The sequence below is a fragment of the Pipra filicauda genome, unplaced genomic scaffold (genome assembly GCF_003945595.2).
Source record: "Pipra filicauda isolate LSUMZ 115617 unplaced genomic scaffold, ASM394559v2 scaffold291_size933811_pilon, whole genome shotgun sequence".
Taxonomy (NCBI): Eukaryota; Metazoa; Chordata; class Aves; order Passeriformes; family Pipridae; genus Pipra; species Pipra filicauda.
The window spans coordinates 496284-519566 of record NW_024104411.1 but is presented as its reverse complement, the minus strand read 5'-3'; the positions used below and the strand labels follow the sequence as shown (position 1 = coordinate 519566).

General features: G+C 54.7%; 1 protein-coding gene across 1 annotated transcript; it reads left to right on the top strand.

The window, feature by feature from the left end:
- The first annotated feature begins 14630 nt into the window (after positions 1-14630).
- SOX18 (SRY-box transcription factor 18) lies at positions 14631-18461 on the top strand. The gene is made up of 2 exons (XM_027710715.2): positions 14631-15243; positions 16957-18461. Exons 1-2 carry the CDS (start codon positions 14841-14843, stop codon positions 17805-17807), a joined length of 1254 nt encoding a protein of 417 aa, XP_027566516.1. The 5' UTR covers positions 14631-14840; the 3' UTR covers positions 17808-18461.
- The last annotated feature ends 4822 nt before the right edge of the window (positions 18462-23283 follow it).

Sequence of the window (23283 nt, the reverse complement as noted above, 5' to 3'; positions counted from 1 at the left end):
TGAGCGCTCTCGCTCCCTCCAGCTGGCGCCTGGCAGAGGGAAAACTGCCATGCCTCCTCCTGCTCAGGCGCCTTCACAGCCCTCACCAAGCCCCGATGTTTCAGAGAGAGCCTTGACTGTGCTGGTAAAGAGCAGCCGTGTCCTGCCCCGACGGGGCTGCAGATCATATGAAAGCACGGGGATGTGCTATGTGTGGCCTCGGGCTGCACAATTAGGTCTTGGGAACCAGAATTCACAGTTCTCCACACCAACCCATGCTCTGTCCTGAGGGCAGAATCATAGAATCACAGAATCGTTAGCATTAGCAGTCCAACCTGGCAAAGGCAGTGTTACCTAGGGCAAGTGACACAGGAACACATCCAGGTGGGTTTTGAATATCTCCAGAGAGAGAAGGATTGAACAGATCAGTGCTAAAGCTCTGCTAGGTGGCTGTCCCCCAAATCTGCCCATTAGGTACCCACAGCTGCCAGCTTGCTGTTCTTTATGGCAGCTCGCATGGAGCTGGACAGACCTCTGGGATCCCCTTGAGCAAGAACTGCTCCCTGAATATGTGAGACAGTTCGGTCCATCCCCAGAACAGCAGAGTGTCTCCAGACCAAATCTGAGCTCCAGACCCTCTCCCTGGCATGACACTTTGAGCTACCTTGAAACTTCTTGGCTTGTCCCCATGTTTGTGAATGCAAGTTCCCTCCAACCCACCGTCTGGAGCCTCTGCAGCATCTGGAAAGCCTCCAACCCTTGGCAGGGTCTGGTTGTGGAGCGAGGGGGTGCCATTTTGGAGAGGCCCACCTCTGTGAGGGAGGAGGAAACAAGTCCCAACAAGGGGACCTTCTGGAGGTCCTTGGAAGCGGGCAGCTGCCTGTCCCGTGTGTGGGGTCGGGTCACGCCAGTCCTTGGCGTCAGAGACACGCTCGAGCGGCACTGCTGCCACTGTGCCTGTGGTTTGTAACACTGCAACGCAAAGATGGTTCCTGACCACAAGTATGGCCGGGGACGTGTCTCAGATTCCAGAGCGCACAGTCACCGATGCCGAGCGCCGTCACCCCATCGCTCCCGGCCTGCGAGTGGGAACCCGTCACCCCGCCAGCACTGGCCCCCCACCACGGCCACCGGCCTCACCCAGGCCTCACCACTGCCTGGCTGGCAGTGGGTCCCCAAGGAGCAGGATGGCATGAAACCCTCACGCCTGCAGCCCCATCTGCCTGCCAGGCACATCCCCTGTCCCTACCCGCCCACGGGCACAGGCCGGCTCTGCAGCCCAACCCTGCCAGCTCTGCTCTTCCCAAGGGTTAACAGGACAGGCGTTCTGCAGAGCGGGGAGGGTTTCTGGCTGACCTTGGCTGGGACTCAGCGGTGGCGTCGCTCAGCCCGGCCCCCCGAGCGTGGAGCCGGTGGCCCGAGCGCTCCTCGAGCCTGGGTGGAGGTAGATCCAGAGGAAACTCCACCTCCGCGGGAGCCAACCTGCTATTGCAGGAATTCCCAAAGAAATTCCCGCATGGGCTGATCTGTCAACGGATCCATGAACTTTCTTTTACCTCTTGTGAAAGCAGCTACTTGAATGTGCTAAAACCAGCAGGGGTGAGCCCATGGCTGGAGCGGAGCTCTGGGGAGAGGCTGGGAGGGGGCTTTAGCTAACCCCTGCACACCAAGAGGCACCCTAAAGGTCTCTGTATGTGGTGCCTTGCTGGCAGCTGCCCTCAGCAGGCAGAGCTGGGGGAGCCAGGAAAAGTTTCCTGCAAAATAAAACCCCACAAAGTCTCACCTGGTTTTCCCACTGGGCTACAGTATTTCCCAAGTGACTCTCAGAAGATTTGTTTGCAGTAGAGGGGCTGGATCAAGTCAGATGAGCTTTTCTTGCTTCCAATATCCCCAGTAAGTTCAAGTCACCATTATTCATTTTGAAATCAGCCACCCAAACTCCACCCTTTCCCTGCTTCCAACCACTGGAGGCTTGATCTGGTCCACTTTTGGTAAGGCAGAGATGAGAGGCCCTCCTGGACTCAGCCTTGTCCACCCACCCACCAACCAAGAAACCCCCAGGGAAGCTCTGCCCTGAGACACCCCCTAACTTCAGGGATGCCCATATCTCCCGGTCCTCAGCCTTGGGGTCACCACTTGAAGGACTGGCTGTCCCTGGGTGACACGCTGGGCTCTGAGCTGGTAGTGAGTGACCCCATCCAGGGAACAATGACAGCCAGTAGCTGGTAGAACCCAAGCTAGGAGATGGGAGCAGCTGCTGTAGGCTTTGCCAGAGCAGCACTTATTTTGGGAAGGGGTTTTGATGCGTCTTCCCTCCTTTTCACCCTTGTGAACCTGCCTTGGCAGCAGCGGAGCACTCCTAGCTCTAATCCTCTAACCATGCACTTTTGCAGCCCCAGAATGGAGGAAGGGATCTGCCTTCTTCCCTCCTCCTTGCAGCTGTCTGATGTCCTTAATCTTCTAGCCCTGGCACTGGGGACATTTGACCCTGGAGGCCAAAATCCTCCACACAAACACTTAGGAAACCTTGCTAATTTGGCACGAGTGATGTCTCGCATTTCTGATTTGCAGACCATCCTGCTTTCTCCTTTGAGGAGCCAAGGGACCTCTCCATGCCTTGCCTTGTGGCACCAGCCCTCCTAAGACAATGGAAAGCATCCTGGTTCCCAGAAGATATTGCGGGATTCATCCATGCCACTCTGAAAGAGCAGCCCACAGAGGCTCTGTGTCCTCCACTCCCCACAACCTCCCACTGCATCTGTCCAGGATCTGCTGGTGAGCAGCCTGTGCCTGGGGACACTGCCATCTGGACCTCCTGGGACAAGTCCTGCACCAGGAAAGGCTGCAGGATTTGGCTACAGTGGGCAGCAGCTGCAGAGGGGAACGTGGCCAGGACCACCCTCTGTGGTAGCCCAGCCTCTGCCACCCTGCAAAACAGGGAGCATGGAAGGGAGGACATAGAGGAGATGATGGTTCCCCTGGGCCCTGCTCATCATGAGTGCCAGGGTGGAGTTTGGACCTCCAGCTTTGCAGATGCTCTTCTGAGACACTTTGGATATTCCCTAAACCTCTTCCTCCTAACAATTTTAATTATACTGGCTGCTGTTCAAAATAATAATGACAGGGAGAGGAGTCAATGCTAAGCAGCAGCCTGTCACGCTTCGTGAGGTGCCCTCAGGGGACACTGGGCCAGACAAGCAGCCAGCCCAGAGTTGTGCGGCCAAGTGGGTGCCGGCTGCCACACCAAACCAGCCACCAGTGGGCTTTGGGGTCTGGGCTGGCCTCTGTGTGAGCGTGAGAGCGTGTGCAGGCGCTTAGGTCTCCTTTCTCTCCCCCTCTCTGTCTCCTTTTATTTGCCTCCATAAAACATAGGAAGTTCAAACCATTCATTTTTCTATTTGTGTCTCCCTCCCCACGCCCCGGTTCCCTCCCTTGCCCCCTGCAGCCTCTCAGCTCGCTGCTTGCCCAGCATCCTTGACCCCGAGAAGTCTGGTGTGTATGCACTTCCCTTTTGGCCCATGGAAAGCGCCACTCTGAACTGGTGCCTTGATAAGTCTGCTGTGGGAAGGCAGGGGCTCCTGGGCTCCCACACAGGGCTTTCCCATGTAGCATTTCCTATGCTGTCCCTGCTCCCCCACGCCATCTCCAGACCTGGGCAGTCTCTCCGGATGGCTGTGCCCCTCCCTGGCAGCAGGTCTGTCCCCTTCAGGATCCCGTGACTTGCTCTGTGTCAAAAGCCATGGCATGTGGAAGGAGGCCTCCTCCTGAGGAGGAGGATGTTTGATTGGCTTCTCATGGGCTGACACAGCACCTCTCAACTCACCTGCAGCAAAGGATTGCAAAGGGCTTGAACCCCCCGGCCCCTTCCTCTTGGCACTTTTGCAAGCAGAGCTCTGAAACACTCTCCCACAGAGTTTGGGATCAAAGGGATCTGTGTCCTATCTTGCAAAGAAGCAAGCACGTGGCAGAGCAGATGGGACTGGGGTCAAGACCTAAGAGGGGCTGGAAACTGGGCTTGACTGGCAGAGAGGAGGAAGGAGAGGATCAGCAAAGAGGGCTGAGACCTTTTCTCTGTAATACTCCCCTCGAGCTTCTTTGCCAAGGGACCAGAGGCCCTTGGTGCATCAGCTGTGGTCTGGTGGTGTGCCAGAGGGCGAAGGCAGCGTGCTCCCTGCCTCACTGCCTCCATCGCTCCCTTTGAAGCCCCCTGGACACCCCTTTGCCCTGTGCCATCAGGACAGCAAGGCCCAGCAGAGCCAGGTCTCCGGGGTTGCGCCCGCTGCTCCCGGCAGTGATGGGAGCACAGATAAGAGCGCTCTCCCGCTTATCGCCCCATCAGCGGCGCTGCAGCGGCTCCGCTGCCCCACCGCCGAGCACCGAGCCCTGATCTCATCAGCGCGCCGCACACTTGCAGCTCGAACAATAACCTCCTTCCCTACCCGACACAATTCCCAGAAATGCACAGCCTCCTGCTAAAGCCTCCCTGGGGGAAAGCATGCCAGCCGGCCTGTCGGCACCAGCACGGACATCGCTGCCAGCCGCTGGCAAACGCAGCCTGCTGCGTCCCCAGCGAGGAGATACCTCTGCAAAAACAAGAGTGTGCTGGGTGTGGTGGAGGGAGAGGCCAAACTTGGGGCCACCCAGGAGCTGGTCGTCCTCAGGAAGTACCTCTCCCTCTGGGTGTTCATGGCCAGGTGTGTTGCCCCTTCCCAGCCACCCTGTTTGCAGCCCCTGGCTTGAGTGCTGTCACCCTGCTCACTCCTGATGCCTGCTGGGTTCACAAAGGGGCCAGGGGGAAAAACCAAGCCCGACTGCCTGAGCTGGGAGGGTAGAGACAGGTCTCTGGGTACTCCTCACCCCAGTGGGGAACTCCATCCTGGAGAGGCTTTTCCGCGTCTCGCAGTATCCCTAAGTGACTCAGTCTGCCAGAGCCTTTCCTCGTCACAGCTGAGTAATTGCTACTGCCTCTTCCAGATTAAATATCTGGACACTCAGGCAGGCATGGCTGGATGCTCAAGGCAGGTATTTACCTTGCCACAGCTGAGCTGGGAGTGGGAGAGGGCCCCTTAAGCTGGCACAACCATCCTTTCTCCAAGGGCTTCCTCTGGAACTCGTCAACCGGTCTGCCCATACACAAGGCCAGATGTGCCATCCAGGGAGGGGCAATAGTGCCTGCACAGGCAGGGGCACAGCAACAGACCTGCAGCCTCAGACCTCACAGTGATACAGCAGATATGCCAAATCTCCACACAGAAGGTGCAACACCAGCACACATGGATGGGGAGCAGCACCTGTCAGGGCACAGTGGTGTCCCCAGTGCAGGAGGACCAGCTTCATGGTGTTCCTTACACGGGATGCATTGTTCATGAAAACACATGGGGAAGTCCAAGGAGGACAGACTCGCTGGCTGCATCGGGCTTCCTGCCTCCTGGCCCCGGCCGCCGCCTGACATCATTGCTCCTGGTGGGAATGGCCACCCCGGCCCCGCTCGGTCCCTGACATTAGCCAATAATTTCTTGACCTCCTGTCCGGCTTTTCAGCCTCCCACAGCCCCCCATGGTGTGGAGGCTTTTGTGCCTGATGTATCTGAGGTACAGAGATCGCTGTGCCTTTTGCAACCGGACCTGTCTATCTCGCGTTGGCCTTTTTAGCCACCAGCGCGCTTGTAGCAAATGTGGGTAGAGCCCTTCCCAAATCTTCATTCGCGAAGCTTAGCCATGAAAAATGATGAAAAATGAATCTGAGGTGTATAAATATATAGAGATATAGATATAGATGTATGCTTGACTCCTGCCACCATGGCACAACTGCTGGCAAACCTGCGTTCTCTTCCTCACTACCATGGGCACAAGGGAGGTGATGCTCCCTGTCACCTCACCATCCACAGGCAAGGGTACAGGATGGCACTGCACCTTGATTCCCATGCTCCGTCTGCTTCCCACCCCTCTGTGGGGTGGCTGGAGACCCTCCATCTTGCACTTTGGGTCCTATATTCCTTAAACACCCTCCCTGTGCCCTCACCAGTGTGTGGCATCAGGGATCAGGACCTTGCCTTGATCCCAGGGACACAGCACAGCACTGGGGCTGGGGCAGGCTGAGCTGCTGGCATGTGACAGCCCCACGAGCTCCATCCCTCTCATCTTTCCATCCCACTCATCCACCTACAGATTCAGTCCAGACCAGGAGTATGTGTTCTCCAGAAATCCCCTGTTTATAATGACAGGGGCCAGGAAGGCTGAGGAGGTGGAATGTGGGGGGAAACAACACAGGTGTTGGAAGGATGATTCCTCCTGTGAAGCACAGGAATGCACCATGCACCGGCCCTGTGGAGGCACTGACCTTCCCACCATCCTTGTATGTGCCCAAGTGATAGCAGGGTCTGGGTGCAGCGTGTGCTGCCTCACCCATCCACCCTGCACCCCTGGTGTGGGTTTTTCCAAATACATAGACTTTGTTGTGAAAATGTGGAGGATCCAGCAAATCTCAGGCTGTGGCTGCACAGCCTCCCTTGCCTTGTAGCCATGAGTTTTTTTCCCTGAGTGACTCCTCATGAGCAAAGCATAACCTTGGGCTGATGCACTGCAAACCTGCCCTTGTCCAAACCCGCTGCCATCAGCATTTTGCTGCAGCTGCTTCCAGTGCTGCTCTAAGAGTTTTTCCTTGCAGCCTAAACCCCCACCGCTGGCTCCGTCCTTCTGGCTCCAGCCCACTGGGGATGGAAGGTTTCTCCTTCCCGAATACAAATATAACTGTAATCTGCTAAACCCTGCTGTTGATCCTGACTGCATCCTCCTGTCCTGAGCTTTCCTACAGTGCCTTTTATACCGGTAATAGCACCAGGCTCCTTCTCCCATCATTGTTGACTCGACAATGAAAACTGTTTGTATTATTGTGTCCCCGAAGCTTTGCCAATAGCACATGTGTCCCGAGCTGATAGCAACAGGCTTTGGCAAGGCTGCAGCTCCATCAGATAAGAGCCTTTAACCTTATTTCTCCAGCTTGAGCGCTCCACGAAGGGCCATTCTGTCGTGAGCTTTTCCTTATCCTCCCCGAGCACTTGCAGATCAGAGTGAGACTCCACGGGCCAAGAAGAGGGGTCGCTGGCAAAGGGCAGAGGTGGAGGTGTTCAGGGCAAGCAGCCTGGGAAACGGCTTCAGCTTGGGTGAGAGAAGAGCCCTGGGGGGAGATGGAAAGACAGAGCTGCTTTCCCAGGCAATTTAAGGGCCAAATGCACGGCCGTCCCCTATCCCCTGCCTTCCTCAGGGACCCGCTCCACCCCGCCGTGCTCCACCTTGGCCCGGCTCCCGCGCACAGCAGGAGCAAAGTGGAGGAGAAACACTGGAGCCCGGAGGCCCTCGCACGCTCCCGGCTGGCCCGCGAACAAAGCCTTTCCCTTGGAGCCCTTCCCTGCAGCCTCCCTCCTACCCCGGCCCCCTGCGCTCCGCCAGCCGCGGGATCCCCGGCACCGGCACAGCCTTGGGGGTCCACACCATCCTCCTCATCCCACCCTGCATCCCTGTGCCGAACCCCTCCCTGGCTGCTCTCAGCATCCCTGAGCTCTGCTGCTGGGAGATTTCACTGCTGCTTTCTGAGCTGCAGCACAAAGGATGCTCTGAAATCGGAAAGTAAAGAAAACAGTGCTGCCTCTGGCAATGTTTTAAATCTCATTTTTAGTCTAGTTTATGGGAGGGATGTCACAGTTCTTGGAGTTTTGACCTGCAAATGCTACATGTTCCATTTCCCTTCTGTTAATGCAGCATTGAAAAAGCAAAAGTTGTTCCTCTGCTGGCAGGGAGGGAAAACTCTCAGGTCCTTCTTTTTATTCTTAGCATTATTATTGTAATTATGATCTATTCTTAGTATTATTATTGTAATTGTTATTATCATTCTCTCACAGGATAGAAGCACTCTATCAAAATTACCGGGATACATCCTGCCTTTGATGGGGAGATTATTGTCTCTAAAGGGCCCAAGGAGAGGCTGGGCCTGAGGAGAAGCCCCATGCCCTGCACAACACATGGGGAAACTGAGGCACAAAGCCACCACAGCATCTACCCTTCTCTGAGCCAAAACTCCTCTCTTCCACTGGTGTTTCCTTGTCTACATGAAGGTGAGTTTCTCTCAGCAACATCCTCATCCTTTCTGCTGGATGGTAAAAGCCTTGGTGAAGCACAGAGGTGGCCACAAGATCCTGTGTGCAGTGGGGTGGGCTGCAAGTTTTGGTGAAGGTTGTCACTTCTAGGGATGCTGCAAAGGACACCCCTTCCTCCAGGCCTTGCCGCGGTGATGCTCAGAAACCAGGCAACCACCTTCCCAGGATCCTGTGAGCAAGTCAGCCCATGTGTGGAAAACCTGAGCAGAAAGCACTGGGTTGGGGCCTGCAGACAAAGCAAGGAGAGGGGAGAGGAGAAAGAGGAGAGAGGAGAAGGGAGAGGGAAGCACAGTGCAGCCAGCAGTCATCTGCCATCTGCAGCTGCCCGGTGAGGTAATGCCTCGTGCTAAGTTAAACCATGTCAGGAGCCACAGCAGCTCCTGAGAACAGCAAACCTTTCCCAGATGGAGATGTCCTGTGCTGCTGCATCAGCCTTCCCAGCAAGAAAGTAGATGACTGACCTTCCTGCTGCCAGCTGGGGGGCCTGATGCCCACAGGGGTGCAACCAGCCACTCCCTCACTCCTGCTCCCCTGCTGCTGGAACTTCGTTTTAGGGAGCAGAAAGGCAATAACCAACTCAGCCCTTGCTGTGAGCTCCTGAGGTCTGAGACACACAGCTGAGGTGTAATTGCTCTGTTGCCTTCCTTCATTCCACTCCTCTCCCCTGCTCGAAAGTGGCATCCTCATCCACAGTGGTTATCCATGATGCTTCCAGCTGAATGATGCTCAGGGAGCAAGGGATAAGCAGACACCCAGTGAGGCCTGGAGGTTGGGAACCCCCAGAGCACATCCCTGGTGAGAAAAGCGTCTGCAAAGGGGAGGCTGCACTTTTCCTGGGGGTCACGTTGTCTCCTGGCAGTCCCCGAGGCTGCAGGTGAGGGTTCACCACTCCACGGAGAGGGGCCACGGTGGAGCAGCAACCGGCCGTGGTGCTTGTGGGCACATGTGGCTGCAGGGCCTCAGACGGGCAGCCCTGACCCACCTCCTCAAAACTCCAGGCTCAGAAACCCTCCTAATTGCAGTTTTCCTTTCCCCAGCACCCAAAAGGAGGTCAGGCAGACCAGAGCAGCCAGCCTGAGCATGCAGAGGGAGCAGGATCCCAGTTCTTGGCTGCATCTCCTGCACAGACACCAGTGAGCAGGATTTTCTGCCAACTCAAGCGATGGAAGCAGCGAATAACCCTGGCATGCCCAGGCTCTGCACAGCCCAACTGTCGGCCAGCTGCCTGTTCCTGGGAGGATGCAGTGCCATAGGCAGAGAGCATTTTCTTACTGTAATCAAGAAAAGAAATTGTGCCGATCGGAGCAGCTGAATGGCAGCCAAATCTGCTTCTCGGCGGCTTTTCTACACTCTGTATTCATATATTTGGCATGAGTAGCTCTGCATTGAGGTAATTCATTAATGCTCAACCAAAAATGTGTTTATGGGAGTCTTGAAATAGTTGGAAGAAGTGTAAGACTTTCCTTCCTAAAAGCCTGGGCTCTCTCTGTGATGGGAACCGGGTATTAAAGCATCGAGTGCTGCTGCAATCAGCTGCCAGGGAAGCGACTCCAGGCAGCGTGTGTGCACTGCACGCTCCAGCACGCTCAGATCCCCTTGTGCTGAAGCCTTTCCCTGGATTTAGTCAGGCCATAAGCACCGTGGGTGGGATTTGCAACAGCTCGGCTCATGCTTGGGGTGTGGGTGCTTCACCCCGGGTTTCACAGAGAGCAGGTTGGAGAGCAAACACAGGGTGATGTGGCTGGAAGTGTGGCACCCTGAGCTGGTAGGACCATCACCAGAGAGTCAGGGTTGTGCCAGGAGGGGCTGTGGCAGGGCAAAGGCAGGGGAAGGGGAAGCAGGACAGCCCTGATGAGGACCAAGGACTCTGGCCATCGCCCAGGAGGCTGTGGCGGCTGTGCCTGTGTGGAGCAAACAGCTTTTTCAGGTTAGATGTGGGTTTCACTGCTTGCACAATGGGTATCGTTGTTGTCGTTCCAGTTATAATCCTGTATAAACAAGGCTGACCTCTGGTTATTGAAAAGAGCTGAAAATAAAGACAACTTTCTCCGCTTCCTCGGATGCAGTGTCTGATTGCCAGGCTTGGCCGGCACAATCCTCACCGCGCTCCCGGCTCAGCTCCCGTGGCTGTTGGGGACCTGCCAGCGTGGTTGGCAGCAGGGCAGAGCAGCAGTGAGCACCTGAGCAGAAAGCCACTGTGGCCCAGGACACCTTCCCTCTGTCCCCAGTGCCCTTCACTTGTCAGAGGGAGCTGGAAGCCAAGACAAAGAGCAAGTGAGCAGAAAACAGCTGAGCCAGATATTCCCTGGACTGGGACTGGCACAACCGCCCGCTCTACCCCACTTGGTGACAGTCTGGTCCCTGTCTGGGGACAGGGAGGACATGTCACCCTTGCACAGGAACATGGCTGCAGCCAGGATGCTCCTCACACGGATGCTGAACCGTGTCTGCTGGCGCCCAGCAGCCCCCGGCTGCCTCGCTCGGTGCTTTCCAGCTCTGCCTGACCCACTGAACTATTTGTGCCCGAGGAAACCAGGCGCTGAGCTGGGCCCTGGAGAAAGGGAGGCTCCAGTGAACACAGCATTTCCCAGCGGATGACTTCAGCCTCCCGGCAGGGCTCACACACAGCCCCAGCCTGGAGTCCTTTGCTCTCCAGGAAGTGCCTTTCTTTGGGAAGCCTTTGTTCCAGCAATACTGGAGCAGCCCCAGCCCCAGGGGAGCCCACAGAACCTACTGGCACGGGGGCACCTCTTGGGGCACTGGGGCAGCCACCAGCCTGGGCAGCCCTGCACAGGTCCCCCGAATTCCCTACTCCAAGGATCCTCATCTTTTTGGGGATGAGGAAGCAGGTGCAGGTGTAGGTCACGTCCATCCCACCTGGCTGCACTGCTCAGGGTACCTGTGCAGTGTGGCCTAGTGATAACTATTAGCTATAATTAATAACAGATCTCTTCCTGTGAAACATCTCATTCATCCAGTCAGACACACCACAGCACCAGCCACACACTAGTGGTAATTTTATGGTGATTAATTAACCAGCAGCATGAACACATCTACAGGTGAGGCTGGTCCATGCGAGTGAATCAAGGCAATGCTGGGCACCACAGGAGGGTACAACACCTGCACCCAGGCACCAGGCCCAGGGACTCATCCTGCCCCTGACCCTGTCACATCACCTGCGCCCCTTGTGACCTGTGCCCTCTGCAAAATCAGGATAAAAAGCAATTTTCCCATCACAGTTTGTGTCCTTGCTGCTGCTGTGATGCAGGGTCCTGCCACCATCCACCTGCCACCTCTGTTATCTGGATGCAAATTTTGAGGGTAAATCCCTTGGATTTGGTTGCACAGCCCCAGCCTGGGGCTTCTGCACCAACGTGCAGCCATCAGCAACAGAAATAACCATCAGGCTCAGCTGGCAATTCTCACTTTTCTCTTCTTGCCATCCCCACCAGCCCCACTTTGAGCCCCCAGATGCCCAACACCCCTTAGGATCGTCCAGGCGGTGCCACATCTATTTTTAGGCGGGTGGGAGCTCAGCGTTGGACCTGGCTGGGAGGAATAACCGGGAGCGAGCGGGCAGGCTGGGGGCGGGGAGGGAAAACGCCTTTGTGCTGGGGAGCCGTCCCGCCACGCTTCCTCTGCTAGGTGTGGCGCTGGGCTGTGTGGGATGCTAGGAAGGGAAACCAGAGGCCGGGGTGGGGTCAGCCAGCTGCCAGCTCAATAAAACTGAGGAGGGAAAGAAAAAAAAAATTGAACTAAAGAATACTCAACTCCTGAGAGCTGTGTGCTGGACTGGGGTCCAGCTCACCCGGCTCCAAGGCCACTGAGGAGGGGGGGGGGAGAGGTCACTCGGCTGGCATGCACTGATCCTGGCCCTGCCCAGGGATGTCCAGAGCTTCATCCCTGGTCCATCTCCCTCCCAAGAAAAGCTGTGCTGGGCACAGACCCTGCAACTTCACCCCCCACCTGGCTGAGAGGGGTGGCATTGTCCATGATGGCAGGCAGCACACCCTCTCCATGCCCCTCACAGGCTGGGTCAGGTATTTCTTGGGTGCTTTACACCCAGGCATTTTTGGGTGCTTTACATGCTGCTCCATCCCCCTCACAGCTCTCCTTCCCCTCTTTCTCCTCTGCTTTGCATCCTCCAAAAACCATGCCACTCACCATGGCTCTTCCCCCCATTCCTTTTTTTCCTTCCTATTCATTCCTTTTTTTCCTTTCTTCCATTTTTTTCTTTTTTTAATGATTTCCTTAATGGTGCAACACTAACAGCAAATGCATGCATGAGGAACATCCCTACTGCAAGGCTGGGTTTGCAGACCTAGTGTGAGGCTGGGTTTCACGTGTGCTTGGAGGTCAAAATGCCCAGCTTTTCTCCATGGGCAGAGAAGGTTCCAAACTACTCCATTGCAACAGCAGCACTGCCCTGATCCCAGTCCCTGCACAGGGAGAGCATCCCATGGGGAGGAGGCCCAGCCTGGAACAGCTGCACAGAGAGCATGGAGAGCAAGAAGCTCTGCCTGCCCCTGGGAGGGTTTGCCCCACTCTTAGCATCATTTCCAGGAGATGCCCCCACTCCCACCTTGCTGCAGCTCAGCCCCACCACATCCCAAATGTCAACTGGTGGCACTGGTTCCAATCCCAGCTCTGGGGCAGTTCTGAGCCCACCCAGAGGCCGAGGATGCTGCCAGGGCTGTGGGGGAGGCCATGGAGAGGATGTGACCAGGGAAAGCAGGACATGCTTGGCTGAAGCCTGGGAGAAGGGCCAAGATCAGTGTCAGGGTGATGTTCCTGGGACATCCCCAGCAGCTGCCCAAATTGACTGCCCCAAAGGCTGCTCTCAGCAGCCACAGGTCCCAACCTGAGTGCCCCCAGCTCCCCCAGCACCCACCTTGCTGCTCCTGTGGCAGGGGTGAAGAACCAAAGCCTCCAGGGGCTGAGCTCTGGATGGCAGCAGGGGCTGCTCCTCTGGCATGGCAATGCTGTGCCTCCCTCTGGATGAGGGAGAGCGCACAGGAGGCTCCTTGAAGCCACATGGGCTCTCCCATGGACTGGTGCTGATTTGCTCTTGCAAAATATTAATAAGAAGCTGCAGGACCATGAAGGAAGTCTCGCCCAAAACCTCTGTCACTCCTGGCTGGTGATTGAAGAGTAAGTGAGACACAATTTTTTCTTTTTCCTTTTTTTTTTTTTAAAGGCCTTTGTTTTGTTTAGGGTTAACAGCAGATCGGCATTTCCAAATCACTTCCAGACACACAGAAACCATGGCATGCAATACCCCACGGCTGCGAGAGGCTGGAGCTGGGCTCTTGCGCAACCTGGTGCCCCAAGTCTTCCTAACGCCGAGGTTCACATTTCAGGCTGGGGTCTGGGGCATGTCCACAGCCAGAGGGGGCTTGAGGGCAGCTACCCGGAGCTGGGACATCTTTCCCAAGTCAGCTCAATTGCCCGGGGGGTGTCAGAGGGCAGGGACAGTGAGCCAGCACATCTCCTTGACTGCAAACGGGTCCCGCAGAGTTCATAACTCCCCGGTGCCAAGGGCAGGAAGGACCTTCGGACCACCTAGCCTGATGCTTGGCGCTGCAAATCCCTGCTGGATGGCAGCCAAGGGAGCTCACCAGTGACCTGGTGTCAGGGGACGTGCTGCTCCGCCGCGGCTGCCAATACCCAAGGTATCAGCATAACCATTCCAACTCCAGCAGCTCCAGAGGCTGGTTTTAGCTGCAATCACCTGGCTGCTGGTGAACCCCCCATTCTACAACAGTCCCTAGAAAACACTTTTCATGCGAACGGTGCTAAAAATCAAGGAACCATTTCTCTCCCCCCACCTCGGCATTGAAATTCCCACCAGAAAATTGCCGGGGGAAGAGGGCTCGCCCCTGCCTTTATCCCAGGGCTGATCCCGACCCCGGATGGGGAACGCTGGCCAAAACACACACACGGAATAAGTCATGAGAAAAATAAATGCCGAGCCCTCAGCATCCCTGTGCTCCTGCGTACAGCCTGGCAGGCAAAGCTGAACACTTCCCTGCACGGTGGGTGGTGGGAGGCAAGGGTAGGGCACGGAGCAGAAAAGGGGCTTGCAAAATAAATAATAAATAAAAAAAAAAGAAAAAGACAAAAAGAAAGTCATACGGAAAGGCAGAGAGGCATCCAAAAGGCATGAAGAAAGAAAAAAAGAAAGAGAGAAAGAGAAGGCAGAGAAAAAATTAACAACCCTCCTCCTTGGAAGGAAGAGAACTAGGCAGCAGCGTCCCCACCGGTCCCGGCTCGGCCCTGCCCGGGTGGCTTTTCCTGCTGGTGCCTGGGGACGCCCCCCTTCCTCCTCCTCCTCCTCCTCCCCCTCATCTCCTCCTTCTCCTCCTCCTCCCTCTCGTCTCCTCCTCCTCCTCTCCCTCTCCTCCTCCTCCTCCTCCCCTCGCCCAGCTGATTGGTCCAGCCCGGCTATATTTTGCCCCTTCCAGCCCAGCATCATCCCAAAAGTTTTTTTTGGGGGGAAAAGGGGGAAAAAAATAAAAAAAAAAAAGAGAGGAAAAAGAAAAGAAAAGAAACCAAAACAAACGCGGGCGATCCCGAGTCCCCCGAAGGCAGGCGAAGGAGGCGAGCGGCGGGCGGCTGCTCAGCGGTGCTGGACTCGGTGGAACGCGGCGGGACCCGATTCTCTCTCCGGCACCCGGTCGGGTCTGACACAAAGTGCTGTCCAGCTGGAATGAATATATCTGAGTCTAACTACTGCCGAGAGGAGATATCGCAACCCCGGGGCGACTGTTCATGGGTCACCGCCGCCGTGCCGGCCGCTGAGCCCGGGCTCGCCTTCCCGCGCCCCCCGGGAGCCGCCTCCCCCTCCAGCCGCACGCCCAGCCCCGAGCCCGGCTTCGCCTTCGGCCCCGGCCCCGGCGGCGCGGCCCCCGGCGCGGCCCCCAGCCGCACGCCCAGCCCCGAGCCGGGCTATGGATACAGTCCCCCGGCCGGCCGCCCCGAGGGCAAGGCCGCCGAGGATTCCCGCATCCGCCGGCCCATGAACGCCTTCATGGTCTGGGCGAAGGATGAGCGCAAGCGGCTGGCGCAGCAGAACCCCGACCTGCACAACGCCGTGCTCAGCAAGATGCTGGGTGAGCGGGAGGGGTGCGGGAGGAGGGCTGGGGGTGGGGGGGATTCGGGGATACGGAGCTGAGGATGCGGGATGGGAGAGCACGGGGCTATGGGATGCCGGAATGGAGCTAGGGATGCGGGGATGCTGGATTACAGGGATGGGGATGAGGGGGTGCAGGCTGGGGATGTGGGGATGCAGGCTGGGGATGTGGGGATGCAGGCTGGGGATGTAGGCTGCAAGAGCACAGGGTTGTGGGATACAGGCGTCCAGAGCTGGGCATGTGGGAATGTGGGGCTGGGGATTCAGGCTGCAAGAGTAAAGGGCTGCAGAATGGGGGTATCGAGCTGGAAACACAGGGATGTGGGGATACAGAGTTGGGTAATACAGGAGTGCAGAGGTACAGGGTTGGGAATGTGATCTGCAAGAGTACAGGGCTGTAAGATGCAGGAGTACAGAGCTAGGGATGTTGGGGTGCAGGGCTGGGGTTGTGGGGATAGGTTGTTATGGGTTAGAGCATCCAAGACAGTGGAATGAAGGAATACAGGGCTGGATATGAGAACTGCAGGGGTCCAGGGCAGTGGGATGAAGGTGTAGAATATATGTTGCAGGAATACAGGGAGTCAGGGTTGGGAGTGTAGGATGAAGCAGTACAGGGATTTGGGATGTGCACTGCGAGGATACAGGGCTGTGGGATGCAATCTGCGAGGATATGAGGCAGCAGGATGTAGGATAAAAGGACATGGGGCTCTGCTAGCCAGGCTGCAAGGATATGGAGGTCCAGGAGCTGCATAAAAAGGATGGGGTGCTGTGGGATACAGGGATAGGGTGCTGTGGAATACGAAGATGGGGGATTCAGGTCTGCAGGCTGCAAGATTAGAGAGCTGTGGGCTGTGAGCTTTAGAGATATGGGTTGAAGCAATACCAGCTGAAGGCTTCAAGAGTGCAGGGCTACAGGGATGTGGACTATAAGGATGCAGGGCTGTGGGATCAAGAGCTGTGGGATGTGGTGTTAGAGGATGGGGGACTACGGGAATGTGGGATGAGAGGATACAGAGCTGCATGTAGGCAAGATGCGGGGAAATGAGGCTTCAGGATGCAGAGATGCAGGGCTGTGGGGTTTGCAGCTGTGGGGATGCAGGATATGGGAATACAGGCTGCAGGATGCGGGATACATGACTGTAGGATGCGGGATGTGGGAACACGGGAAGCAGGATATGGGTAGATGGAGCTGCAGGATGCGGGCCTACGGGAAGCAGGATATGGCCAGACGAAGCAGCAGGATGCAGAGACACGGGGCTGCAGGGTGTGGGGATGTGGGATTCAGGATATGGCACTGTGGGGTTTGGGGATGGGTGATTTGGGCAGCAGAAGTGCGGGGCTGTGGAGGTGGGATGCAGGGAAGGAGGCACACCAGGGGCTGGACTGTGCCATGGGGCAGTGGGAGGCAGAATCCCCAGCCCTGGCAGAGGGGTTCCCGCGGCCCCCCTGGGTGTTGAACCCCTGTTCTCCCACAGCACTGAAGTGCTGGGCGCAGCTGCTGGACACGGGAATAGCCTGGCTTGGGCTCCCATTCCCCAGCTCTTTTTATGCCAGTGCTGGGACCACACTCAGGTGCCAAGCCATCCGAGAGAGCCCTTCCCACCCAAGGACTGCCTCTCCCCAGGTGTCCCTGTGCCCTGGCCGGTGCTGGGTGGCTGAGCCGTTGTCACAGAGCTTCTCTTTCCCCCTCCAGGCCAGTCGTGGAAAGCGCTGAGCGCCAGCGACAAGCGTCCCTTCGTGGAAGAGGCAGAGCGACTGCGAATCCAGCATCTCCAGGATCACCCCAACTACAAGTACCGCCCAAGGAGAAAGAAGCAAGCCAAGAAAATCAAGAGGATGGAACCCAATATCCTCCTGCATAACCTTTCCCAGCCTTGCAGTGACAACTTCAGCATGAGTCACCATGGCGGCAGCCAGCCGGGCCACCCCCAGCCTCCCCCACTTAACCACTTCAGAGAACTCCACTCCATGGGGTCGGATATTGAAAACTATGGCTTGCCAACTCCTGAGATGTCTCCCTTGGATGTCTTGGAACAGACCGAGCCGGCGTTTTTCCCTCCGCACATGCAGGATGACTGCAACATGATGCCCTTTCGCGGCTACCACCACCATCACCAGATGGAGTTTCCCCAGGAGAAGTGCATGGGGCGGGACGTGGCCGTGCCCTATGCGCAGACCCCCTCACACTTGGCCGACGCCATGAGGACTCCCCATCCCTCCAGCATATACTACAACCAGATGTGCTCGGGAACTCAGAACGGGCTTTCCGCCCACCTGGGCCAGCTCTCGCCCCCGCCTGAAGCCCATCACATGGAGAGCGTGGATCACTTGAACCAAACCGAGCTCTGGACAGACGTTGACCGCAACGAGTTTGACCAGTATTTGAACATGAGCAGGACTCGTCCCGAAGCCTCGGGACTCCCTTACCATGTCTCCCTGTCCAAAGTGACTCCTAGAAGTATCTCCTGCGAGGAGAGCAGTTTGATATCCGCCCTGTCCGATGCCAGCAGTGCTGTTTACTATAGCCCCTGCATCACCGGTTAGGTTGGTCCCACGGCACGATGCACACACCAGGAGAGCCCCGACTCTCCTCTAAAAGCAAAAAACCATCCTCCTTTAACCACGAGCTCCATCATATTTAGAGTATCTCATTAAATGCATCGCTTTCTTGTTTGTTCTTTTTTATTTTGATTTTTTTTTTATTTTTTTAGAGACAGATCATGCTGAACTCACTGATATACCGTATAACTATATAACACAGATAGACGCCTTTCCCCGCCGCGCTCCCTGCTCCAGCCCTCGGCAGGGCACAGCTCTAGCTCCCACCAGCTCCAAGGGGCATTTTAAAGCCAATTCCAGTAAATCCTGCCTTAAACAACCACACCAGGATGAGTCGAAGTGACCTGCCCCCAGTATTTAACCCAAGGGCAGGCGAATTTGTAGGGGGAGAAACTTTTAGGAAGACTTTGCCAGGGCTGTTAAAGAGTCGGCGCCCATTAGGGGTGGGCTTTAGGACAGTTTTTACTGTATTCTCAGCAATATATTTTAATTGGGCAACAAAACTATATTTTTACTAAGCATTTTTATATATAAAATGGTATTTAATGTCTTTTGGGGTTTTTTTTATTAGACTTTTTAAAAAGAAAATGAGGGATATCCATGAGATCTAAAGCATTTATGTAGCAAAGCTGGATTTAAAAAAAAAAAAAACAAAAAAAAAAAAAACCAAAACAAAAAAAAATGGAGGAGAAGAAAAAAAGGAGATATTTTGTGAAAAGGGAATGAAAATGTAAATATTGTGGAACAATTGACTGGAATTTTGTACAAAAGAAAAATATGACTGCAAACACTTTTATTGTCTAGAACTGTATGGAGAGCAAACTGTTTTATACTGGTTAATTATTAAAACATCTTCATATAATTGTTCCCATCTTGTGTGCTTGTTGTGTGAACACATATTTTCCGCAAATACATGTTGTCCCAACCATTTCCAGATTTTTGTATCCGTTGATTAATGTTTTGACAACCTGGCAAATGTATTAATTTCCAAGCTGCCGCCCGCCCGCCCCGTCAGCCGCCTCGGGCTCCACGAGTGCAGCTCAGCTCAGTTCGGCTCCGCTTGGCTCGGCATGGGATGGTGGCCCAGGATGGGATGCTGGTGGCCACCCCAGGGCACCGCACTGTGTCGCCTGGAGATGCTCTCTGCAGGAAAAGCAGCTGTTCTCAGATTTAAATATAATAAAACATGTGATACCCTCCTCCAAAACGAGCCTTGGTGTGGTCATTGTTTTGGCAAGCTGGCAGCGCGTCGCTGCGTGGTCCCCACGGCTCACCCTGTTTCGTGTTTGCCCACGAAACCCCCAAAAATTAGAGCCAGGCTGCTCTGATGCCTTCACCCCGATCCTCAGAGATGGAAGAAAACCCCATGTGCCTGAGTCTTTCCACCTCCTGGCCTTCACTGGCTGCTTCCCGGCTCCAGCAGTGGCAGGTCTTGCCGAGCAGTCACCGTGCCCGGCTGGATCCCGCTTGGAGCTGCTGGTGCTTTGCTGGAGCTTCATCCCCCTCCTGTGAATCACTTTGTGATTTACAGTATTTTTTTGTGTTCCATTTGAAAAGGAGGAACAACAATCTGTTGCTTAAAACCCGGTGGCATCCGTTCCTTGAGCGCCGAGTGATTTAAACCAGGCTGATATCGCCAAAAAAGGCTATTTAAAAAAAAAATTTTTTTCAAAAAAATTGAATAGAAGAAGAGTTTTTTTGTTGTTGATGTTGGCAAAGAATTGCCTTTTAGGGGAAATGGATATTTAACAAATGACATTAATTTTCAAGCTTCTCCTAAATTAAATTCACATTAGTGTTAACAGGACTCAATCCTGACTCACTTTTTTTTTTTGTTGTTGTCGAATGTGAAGCGCTAATAAACGGGACCACTCCGGGGGCTGGCGACGCGTTCCCATGGAACGCCACAAAGGCGCTTCATTGTCTTTCCATATACAGTATGTAAAAAGGGGGAATACATGGAAAAATGACCTCACTACCTACACGGGAGGGCTGGCGGGCGCCCGGCGGGTGCCAGAACCCGCGCTGCAGCAAACAAACACAACACCAAATGAGAAGCATCCTGTGCCGCCGCCGATGACTATGAAAGGAAGCAGCCGGCTATGGGCTCCATCCCGCTCCGCTCCCTGAAGCGGCCTGGGAGGAAGGAGGTGAGGGAAGGGGCGGGAGGGGGGGGGAAGAAGAAAGCCCTGAGTTATTTTCCAGCCCACAGCTTCCAGGTACCTTCCAGGCGAGGATGCAGTCACTTCCTGCGGTTCAAAGCAGCGATGCGCAGGCTGGTCCTGGCCCAGCTGCCTGTCGCATCATGGAGGAAACATTAAGTCATTTTTCTGCAGCAGAAATTCCCTTCTTTCCCCATGGTTCAGCTTGCCTCGGATCTCAGAGGATGGTTATGAAACCCATTGGGGGATTTTTTGGCTGAAGTGCAATTTGGGTGCAGCGTGCCCTGGTTTCAGGTGCTCAGATGGGCACAGACAGGAGCTTCCCAAAGTACCTGCACTTCAAAACTGTTGAAAATGGTTTTTAAACTGAAGAAGGGTCAATTGAGATTAGATATAAGAAGCCTCTTTTTAGAATGAGGGTGGTGAGGCCCTGGCACAAGTTGCCTAAAGATGCTGTTGCTGCCCCATCCCTGGAAGTGTTCAAGGCCAGGTTGGATGGGCTTGGAGCAGCTTGATCTAGTGAAAGGTGTCCCTGCCCGTGGCAGAGGGTCGGACCAAGATGATCCTTAAGGTCCCTTTCACCCCAAACCATTCTGTGATGCATGCTCAAGGATACTGTCATGAGTCTACAGCAGGTACCAGACTGAAAGCTGTGATGAGTGGTCATTCCCATCCATAAATGCACCAAGGATTCACCATGCTGAACCCCCAGCTGCTGCAAAAACCCCATCTCACTGGCCAGCCCTACCCCAAGTCACAGGGAAACAAGAGAGAAGGGAAAGGAAAGAGGAAACAAAGCAGAGCAGGATTTGGGTCATATACAAGCAGGCAGAAGGACCCACGCCAGACTCTGGGAGAATGGCACCTCCTCCCATCATTTGGTGTTCTACACAGCCCTTTTCACCTAAACTCACTGTTTTGGCATCAAGTTTATCAAGAAGTGTCCCAAGCCAGCTTGGTTTGGGGCTGGTACAGACCCAACAGTGGTTTGGGCAGGCGCCTTCCTGCAGTGTCAATGGTGCAACATCATGGTTTAGCCACAGCCAGGACAGTATTTGTCCCTTTCCAAATCCAGGGTTTGGTGAGGCTGGTCAGCACCAGGGCTGATCTGGCTCTATCAAGAAGGCAGAGAGCGCAGAAGACCCTGGGAGGGGTGCTGGGTCCTTGGGAAGGGTCCTGGATCCTTGATGGGCTTTAACCATACCACTAATTTTATATATTCTTTTTATGTTTTCATTTATTGGTTATATGTTTTATATATTAGTTCTATGTTTATATATTGGTTTTATACATTATATATTATTTTTATATTTTTGTACATTTGACATTGTTATATACTTTTAATATTTTATATATTACTTTTTATATTTTTAACATCTATATTGTTTTTATCTTTCCCCTGTCCCCTTACAGCCACTCGGGCCAGGAAACCATCCCCCAGTGTTTTCTTTCGCTGCGTGCCAGTGGCTCAGGTGTGACATGGGACTGGAAATGGCCAGGACTGACATAGTTTGGGGATGATTTCACTGCCGTTATGGCTCAGGCTGGGGCTGTTACTGCGCAGCCCCTTCCGATTTTTATGACTTAATCTCTCCAAAGCTCAGGGCCGGATGGTTTTGGGCTGAGGAGGAGGAGCGAGGGGCTTTTAGCAGGTCGTTACGGCAGAAATATGGAGAAGGTATTTGACAGGTATATGGAAAACCTGACAGCCCATCCCGCCAGCTTTCCCAGAATTCAGGGAGAGGGGGAGGTGACATCAGGTCCTACATGGGCTTTATGGGCAGGTGGCATCTGCCTCTTGTCCCCTGGGGGGTGTGGGGCAGTGGGTTCTATCCGTATGTCTGTGTCCCAATATGTGTGTGTGCACAAGCATTTGTGTGTGTCAGGGTGAACACATGTGCAAGCACGTGTGCATCCGCGTGTGCATCCGTGTGCATCCATGTGTGCATCCATGTGTATCCATGCGTGCATCTGTGGATACGTCTGTGTATACACGTGCACATGCATGTGCATCCCTGTGAGTGTGCATCTCCACTCCTGCACATCTGCGCCCATATGTGTGCACGTGTGTGTGCACACATCCACATGCACACACATGTGCACGTGTGCATGTATCCATGTGTGTGCGGCCGTGTGCACACCCGTGTGTGTGTGTGTGTGTGTGTTCTGCTGGAGGTTCACGGGCCGGGTTTATAGACGTTCTGGTTTTTTTACGGCGTTATGGAGTGCTCAATGACATCACCCAAATATTAAAACCGCATGTGCCAGCCGGCCCAGCCCGGCAACACGCAGCTCCGGGCTCGCCCTTCCCGAGGCTGAGGCCACGATGAAGCCAGGGGCGAGTGGAATGCACAGGGTGACAGTCGGCAGCTCTTGGGCAGCCTAAGCCATCCCAGCACGGAGCTCACCATCGGGGAGGGAATGCTGACACCACAACCTCCATAAAGTCGTCCCAGCTGGGATGTGTTCGGGGAATTGGAGCCTCTTGGTCCGTGTATTTTGGGGGCTCAGTGCGTGGGAAGATGTTGCCGGTGCTGGTTCCCCACTGTGGCACCAGGCAGCTGCTTTAGACCAAGTGATGGGATTTATATTTTTCCCCCCAGTTGCAGAGAAAAAAAAGAAAAAAAAAAAAAGGAAAAAAAAAAAAGATTTATCAGAATCAAACCTGTTTGTAGGAAACGGCTCCAAAACATTTCCTGACTCGAGAAAAAGAGCACTGGAAAAAAAAAAAAGTGTTTCCAGGTTTTTTTAGATGGGAGGCAAAGCCTTTGGAGAGGTAATAGCATTCTGTGGTGGGAGGTTAACCAAAGGGAAAAGGTTGAAATGCAAAGAAAGTTTTCAAATGTTCCCAGAACAACCTTGCCTTGCCGAGCAGAAGCAAAGTTCCCAAACCTTCCCCAACTTTCTTTTTTGCAGTCCAGTTTGGGAAAGGAAATGTTTGGAAATCTCAGCTCTCCTTGCAGGACAGGAAAGGCCCTGTTTCCTCCACTCCGTGCCCAGAGCAGCCGGGCAGCAGGGACGCAGAGGGTGAGGCTGGATGCCCTCCCCAGCTCTGCTCCCAGCAGCAGGAGCACCGAGCTCTGCTCTGCTGGTTGCCACAGAGAGGGGAGGGCAGCTCCCTGCAGGGAACAGGGGCCATGGTGTCATAAATATTACAGGTTTTGTAAAGGAAAAAAAATAAGCCAATGAGGAGTCCTTAATGTGCCCTGGGAAGTCTGTGCAGCCTGAAACTCTTCAGCATTTCTCTTACTGAAAGTTCAGCCTCTACATCTCCTGTGGGGCTTTGGTTGTGCCCCCGC